Genomic DNA, 8,185 nt, shown 5'->3' with positions numbered 1-8,185 from the left:
CTTGATGTCTTCGTGATTCTTTCATGTACTTGTTTTATATGTTTCCGGACTTCGGTCCGATGTCGGGGTAAGCCCAAGGAATGTTTATATGTTTTCGGATTCGGTCCGATGTCGGGCGGGGCCCGAGGAAGGTTTATATGTATGTTTCCGAACTACGGTTCGATGTCAGGTGGTTCCCGATGAAGGAATGCATGTTTAGTTATACTCGTGGTCTTTGTGATACTTGTATGTGCCTGGTAGGGAGGTGAGTGTGGGCGGGGTCCCGTAGCTCATCACTACCTGAGTGTGGACGGGGTTCCATATCTCACCATTAGCAGAGTAGGGGCGGGGCCTTAAGACTAGAAGAGATAGTGTTGCGTATGATTATTTATGTACTAGAATGATTATATGTTATTGTTTGTATGTGCATAGCGGGCGGGGCCCAGTGACAGGCGGGGCCTGGTAGAAACAGATCTGTATACCGAGCGGGGCTTGATGTCAGGCGGGGCCTGATGTCGGACTCTGTCCGATGTCGGGCGAGGCCCGAGGAAGGGGTGGGGTCCCAGTTTATGTGTTTATGTGATTATGTGTATGGTATGTGGTAGTTTGGGGAGACTCAGTAAGCTTCGTGCTTACAGTTTTCAGTTTTGGTTTCAGGTACTTCCGATAGCAAGGGGAAAAGCTCGGGATGATTGCAGTGCACACACCATTGGTTTAGCCTGTGATGTTTATACTCTGATATATTTGACAGATGTTTATGATATTCTTGAGATACACGACTTTTGATTTTTATATGATGAATGATATTTATGGTTTTATTAATGATTTAAAATGAAATTTTTAGATTCTATTTTTGGGATGTTTCAAGTAACTCACTAGGAAAATCTATTACCTAACTTATTTTGATGTGTGCTCAAACTGAAGACCGTAGCTCGGTTTGGGGACTATCTTGGATTTTAAGAAGGCCAGGAAATGTATGGCGTCCTTAAATCTTGTTTTAATATACTTATTTTTAATAACATTGCTGGTTTTTCAAACTTGAATTAAGTTTACTATTTTAGGACCAAAGTATTTTTCCGCAAACCTAAACAGATATATTACAGATTGTAACTGTAGGTATCGATCGAAATATTTGTAGATGTGGGAAATTGTAAAAAAGTGGTGTACCTTGTGGATATTTAATAGCGTTAGTAAGATAGTTTACTGTGTCAGGAATTCATCAACTAATTAATTATAATTATATTTATGCAATGTATCGAGCCACATATCAAACTAGTATGGTTAATCCTGTGTCGTCTGCTCCTCAGTGAGAATTACCAAATGATGCATTGACAATGTTACCCCATTTGTGTCGAATAATTTCAATGCATCAAGTTTAGTCTCAACTTTCTTATTAATGGTACATGTGACACTCTTATTCTAACGATAAGTACAACTTTCTGACCAGCAAATTTGGTATCTGATTTGTCCATGGATAGTCTTTATTACAAATTATAAAGAACACAATGAAAAAATATTATATTTTCAAATGTAGTTCGTATACAAAAGTTATGAAAGTTCAGATGGTCATTTTTAATATTTTTCACCGACTAACATACTTTAGAGTTAGAAAGAGTATGACTTTGCGGCCTCTAAATTTGCAATCAAAAAGTTATAAATCAACGTCATTTTGGAAAAAGAAAAGAATTAGCAGGCATTTTTGGGTATTTTACTTTTTACTATTTTTAAAAAAGAAGTTTAAGAAAATTAGCTATTATAATCATTTTCTCATTTATTAATACATTAAAAATTTGTAAGTTAGATTTTTCGTGTAGATTGTCCGTAATACATTTTGGTGTTCATAAAAGCATTAATATATTATCCTATTGTACGAATTTAGAATTGCCCCTTTAAAATAATTTCCGAGAAACTAGACGTCCCTTTCATAAAAATTAAAAAATCCCTCCCATCAAATCAACATCATAAATTATTACCCCTTTGTCAACGTTAGTTTTATATTTTTTTTTTGTCAAATATATATGATCGTAGAAGTAGATGTCAGGTCGTTATTCTTAGAATTTAGCCAGTGGTAAGAAATTGTTGATTTTACAACCAAAGCTTAAGATAACACACATAAACTCATTATATATATATATATATATATATATATATATATATATATATATATATATATATATATATAAGTTTTTTGTATATGGAATTTGTAAAAAGAAAGTGTGGTGACCTCCTATCCTATGTACATAATTTTTTTGTGAACTTCAACGCCATTTGCATGTGAATAAGAAATAGTCGATCACTAATAAAGACAAGTTCTGAGAAAAAAAATAGTTCGAAAACGATAAAGAGTGAACATATGATTTTTTTTATTTTATATCTTTTATTAACCTTTGTTGTAGACATCAAAATGAATTAGATTAAAAAAGATGACGTCTTTCCCGTTTTTGTTTATGCCAAACTGAAAGTTCGCTGGGGTGGCAAGATCTGAAAATGACAAGCAACGAGGAATCGAAAGCATAGGATCGAATTATTGGATGAAAACTGAAAATAGTATGATTAACATGATCCATGGCATGTTAGGTTGGCAACGGGAGGGAATCCAGTCGAATGATTGGTACACAAACCAAAGGGTTGGCTCTAGCAAGTGAGAGCCCGTGTCCCTCTTCCATATCAACACTAATTAGGTTTCCATCTTTCCCAGCCTTCCACTCGAAACACTGAATCATGGCACCAAGTGTTGCTTGTATCAAGGACAACGCAATTGAAATCCCAGGACACATCCTCCTTCCGCTTCCAAATGGTAACATCTGAAAGTGTTGTCCTCTAACATCCAACTGGCTCTTTTGGAATCTTTCAGGCTTGAATTCAAGTGGGTTTTCCCAATGATTTGGGTCTCTTCCGAGGGCCCACACGTTGACAAAAATAGTGGTGTTTGCTGGAATAAAGTAACCTGCCACAGTGCACTCCTCTGTTGATTGTCTTGGTATCATTGGGGCTGCTGGGTGGAGTCGTAGGGTTTCCTTGATGATTGCTTGGAGGTAAGGAAGGTTTGGTATGTCTGATTCTTGTAAAAGTTTTTCTTTTCCCACAACTTTGTCTATTTCTTCTACTGCTTTCTTCATGATGTTTGGATGGTTGATGAGTTCTGCTAAAGCCCATTGGATGGTAATCGCACTAGTGTCTGTTCCCGCAGTAAATATATCCTGAAATGATAGATCATGGATATTTTAGTACTTATCTTCACATACAAAATAGAAAAATACATAGAGATATGATATATTTTAATGTTACCATAATGAAGGCTTTGATGTTCTCTCTAGTCAACTTTATCTCCATGCTCCCATCTTCGGAGATATCGAGTAAAATGTCGAGCAGGTCCTTCACTTCTCCTGTCCCCTTCTGCTTTCTTGTCTCTTCATGATCTTTCATGATCCTCTCAATCAAAGTATCAAATCTCCTACCAATATCATTCAACCTTTTACCGAATCCCTGGAAGTCTAGATTCTTAATGAACCATATGTAGTTTGAAAGGTTAAACCTACCCATGATCTCAGCCATCTCAGCAACCAATATCCTCATTTCTCCTGCCTCGTCATCTTTGTCTGAACATCTTTCTCTCATAAGCATTCTTGATATCACATTGTTTGTGATCTTCACCACCTCCGCTTCAAGATCCACTGCTTTCCCAATTTTGGCTTTGTGAGATATTGATTTCATAAAACGATTAATCTCATCACGCCTAATTGGAAGGAGCATATCAAGTGTTGTCCCATTTAGGAGCTGTGAGGTGATTATCTTCTTCATGAACTTCCAATACGATCCATAGGGAGCAAAAGAGAAGTCTTTTGATCCATAAGTTAGGTAAACCACGGCTGAGTTTTGGGGTCGATCTAAATAGGCATTTTCATAGGTCTTAAGGAATTCTTTTGCCATTTCTGGGGAGCAAGCAACAACACAAGGTACAGAACCCAGAAAGATACGAAAAACTGGCCCATGTCGGAGAGAAAGTTTGTGAAAAGCTTGATGAGGATTCGGAGCAAGTAGGTGGAGATGTCCAATGATTGGAAGGGAAAACGGGCTTGGTGGAAGATGATATTTAGCACCACTTGATTTGAGTAACGACCAGCGGACCAAGATGGTCGTGATCAAGGACATGAGAAAGATGGTGAAGTAGACATGGTAATCAGCCATGGCTTAGAAGTGTTAAGATGGTGATGTGCTAAAACTAGAAGAAAGAATGATTATGTATTCATGTGGACATAAATGGACTGAATCATCTCTTTCCATATTCTATATATATAAATAATATAGACTCTACTTTTGCTCTGTTTCTAGCCGCCAGTAGTACTACTAGTGATATTTGATATTTCGGCTCTATCAATTTAATATTAATATTTTGTTCAACTATAATTTATAATCAAAGTAACTTCACTACAAGAAGACACCTAAAATTTGGTCAGCATCCTTTAGCCACCAAAATTAAGTGGTTTTTGGTAATCCTATATATATATATATATATATATATATATATATATATATATATATATATATATATATATATATATATATATATATATATATAGGTTAAAGACCTAGAAAGGTAACGAACTTTTGTTTTTGTCTATATTTAGGTAATCATGTTTTTTTCGTTCACATTTGACCATTGAACTTGTTTGACCTGTTCAAAATATGGTAATATGACCGGTAATTACGGTAATATTACCTTATTATAAACAGGTCAAACAAGTTTATTGGTCAAATGTGTACGAAAAAAACATGGTTACCTAAATACAGACAAAAACCAAAGTTTCTTACCCGTTTTGGTAATACTGGACAAGAACCGTCTTAGGGACTGTGTGCCCTGGGGATCAGGCTCCGACAGTTAATGAACAATTAGGTTAGGCTTGGTCTAACCCAGTTTAGTCCCGACTAGTCATGGGCTAAGCTGTGTTGATCGGTCTTTAAAACACATACAACCTAGCCTAAACTGGGTTGGCCCAAGACTTAACCATCTCCTCATACACAAAACTGGACAACCCAATTTCATTTCACATCAATGGATCTTATGACTACTTGCACTTAACATAAAGAACTAAATATTACCAAAATAGGTAAGGAACTTTGGTTTTTGTCCATATTTAGATAACCATGTTTTTTTCGTACACATTTGACTAATAAACTTGTTTGACCTGTTCATAATAGGGTAACGTTACCGCTAATTACCGGTCATATTACCCTATTTTGAACAGGTCAAACAAGTTCAATGGTCAAATGTGAACGAAAAAAACATGTTTACATAAATGTGGACAAAGACCAAAGTTCGTTACCTTTCTAGGTCATTAACCCTACATGACCAATTCTATGTGGTGGTCATTAACTCGGTCATTAAACAGCGAAAAAATTAAACTGTTTTTGTTCCGTATCATAATAACTATTTAGTGACTAAAAATAATGGTTGTTATGTTAGAAGCTTAGTAACAAAAATAATGGTAACTATATTGGAGGTTTAGTGATCATGTATTGAAGGTTTAGTGAACAAAAATAGTGGTCATTGACTGCTCTTATTCAAAACTACAAGAGTACTATTTTCTTATTGAAAACTACTTAAATGTGGAAAAACAATTAGAAACCATAAAATAGTAGTCAAAGTTCAAATTTACATTTTCTAATTATATGTTAAATTTGAAGTTATAATAAGTTTAAAACTTTGATATATCTCTTAATTAATAATTTATTTAAAATGACTTATTTAAAATAATTGATTAATAATTATAAATTTTTATTATAAAAGTTTAATTAATTTTATAACTGTGTTTCCCACGGGTTATAAACTAGTATATATATATATATATATATATATATATATATATATATATATATATATATATATATATATATATATATATATATATATATATATATATATAAGGGTTAGTGAATATGTGACTGTCATGTACGTAAAGTTACATATAAAACCTATCAAAACTATATAATTTTAACTAAAATTTGATTTAAAACATTTATTAATTTTGAACTCAATTCTAATTTTCTTAAATTACGTCCAATTTTTCAAAGATAACATGGTTAGTTTTGTTTAATATGCAAACAAAAAAAGATAAACATGTCTTCGGTGTCGGTTGGCACATAAATTAATTGTCTCCATAGATTTACATATGTTTTTTCTTTATTAAATACCCATCGAATGTCAATATTTATGAATGCTAAAATTGTTTATCTCATTTAGGATGGAAATTGAGAACGATTATAACAAAGTCAAAGTAAAAATGATAACTTGAAAATATTTTCTTCTATGGAAAAGAAAGTAGATCGGAGATAACCGATATATGAAATAGGAAACATATTATATTTAAAATTGAGTTAGATAGAAATTATATTATATTTAAATTTCAAAATTTGTATTTATACTGTATAGTTTTATGTTAAAACAACGTACTATTGAAAGTTCTATACCTAATCTTACATAAATGACAGCCACATATTCACTTTTTCATATATATATATATATATATATATATATATATATGAAACTGCAAACTAATCTTGTCTTAAATTATCAACCGTGTCTCACTACTAGAAAAATAAGTTTTAATGACAGACGAACAATGACATATACTATTCTTATGACAGTCAACATAACAATTATATCTATTCTGTAAAATTTCAAAGATTTAAGCAGATGTAAGTGTTCTTACTATAATAATGTCATATTTTAAGAAAACAAGGGATAATATATCGTGTTGAAATAACACAATGTTGCTTGTTATTTCTCCCCCAACGATTTATTAGTGTGCTTGTGTTTAGGTTTTGGGTTCTCTCTTTCACACCTCCACCACTCCGATTTAGTGTTTCGAGTCGACAGATAGAAATAGCAGCATATCATTTCTTACCTGTAATTCCGTCGACACCATTACTTTCTCCACCTCCAAATTCACCTCTATCTCCACCTCCGCCTTCAGTGCAGAGGCTTGGGGTAGTGGATGAGAACGATGACCACCTATAGCGATACAATTAGGGTTCAATAGGTTTTGATTTATCATTTCCCTCTCACTTCCACGCCACCTACTTCGGTCACCAACATCGTCGATGGTGACCACTGTTTGTGCTGTCTGCTGCTTGTAATGCCTCCACTGATGACTTATGGCCGATTCTTGTTGCTGAATCTCATATATTGCATTCGTTTTAGTAAGTTTTTGAGATCTAGTTCAATGGACAGGGGAAGATATGTGGAGCTACTATAATAACTTATTTGATTAAAAGGTTACATGTTTGTAACTTTCAGACCCTGAGAGAAATTACCATTGCTTTTACATGCTTTGTGTTGCACCTCTTGTTTTTTTTTCCACTTTTCCATATGCTGATTTACGACCTTCAATGATGCTTTTTCATGTGTCTGAGAAGTATAAATTGGGGAACCTGTAACACCCGGAATCTAGAAGGCCGATTAAGGAAATAAAAATATTCAATTAGAAAGCCAACTCGTCAAGTCTATGGGGAAGAACTCGACGTGTTGGAAATCAAGGTCGTGTGTTTTGGAAGACCAACTCGATGAGTTGGACTGGGTTTGGGAAACCCTAAAATCAAGACTTTGCACCCTATTTAAACAACTTAAGCTCTAGGGTTTGGCCTCATTTCCAGCCTCCAAGTTCCATACCCTAAATCTCGAAACCCTAAGCCATTTTTGGTGATTGTGAGCTAATCTTGTGCATTCTTGGTGGGTTTGAAGAAGAGGAAGCTTGAAGGAAGAGCAAGAACGTGTGGAAGGAGAGTAGATCCAGAAGTTGGGCTTCATTTCTGGTTCATCTGAGGTATAAAGCTTCAACCTTGTCCATGACATGCTTAGATCTAATTTTAGGATGCTTTCTTTATGTTTTGGTCCAAGTATGTTGGTTGTTGGGATTTGGACGTCCCATGTAGGCAAACCCTTCAAATCTAGGATCTTGAGGGGACTTCATGGCATAAAGGTGCCAACTTTATGGCCATGGAAGTCCCATGCAACTTTTAGACCATTTTTTTGGTCTTTTAAGCCCTAGTATGTCATGCATGCAAGTAAAGATGGGAACTTTACGTGACCAAATTGTCCCTAGAGTCCAGATCTATGACCTCATGGTCTATCTTGTAGTTTTGATGGCTTTTAGAGTTGGATCTAAGCCATTTTGAGTTAGGGTTAGAGCTCATTTCTTCTAGGGTG

General features: G+C 34.6%; 1 protein-coding gene across 1 annotated transcript; it reads right to left on the bottom strand.

The window, feature by feature from the left end:
• Positions 1–2,336: 2,336 nt before the first annotated feature.
• On the bottom strand, positions 2,337–4,260 carry LOC145141233 (cytochrome P450 93A3-like). The gene is made up of 2 exons (XM_079074540.1): positions 3,268–4,260; positions 2,337–3,179 (listed from the first exon to the last, which is right to left on the bottom strand). The coding sequence occupies exons 1-2, from the start codon at positions 4,165–4,167 to the stop codon at positions 2,553–2,555; spliced, it is 1,527 nt and encodes a 508-aa protein (XP_078930666.1). The 5' UTR covers positions 4,168–4,260; the 3' UTR covers positions 2,337–2,552.
• Between the last annotated feature and the right edge of the window lie 3,925 nt (positions 4,261–8,185).

This window comes from Lactuca virosa, chromosome 9 (genome assembly GCF_052849685.1).
Source record: "Lactuca virosa cultivar CGN04683 chromosome 9, Lactuca_virosa_CGN04683_v6, whole genome shotgun sequence".
Taxonomy (NCBI): Eukaryota; Viridiplantae; Streptophyta; class Magnoliopsida; order Asterales; family Asteraceae; genus Lactuca; species Lactuca virosa.
This window is presented reverse-complemented; position numbering and strand designations above follow the sequence as displayed.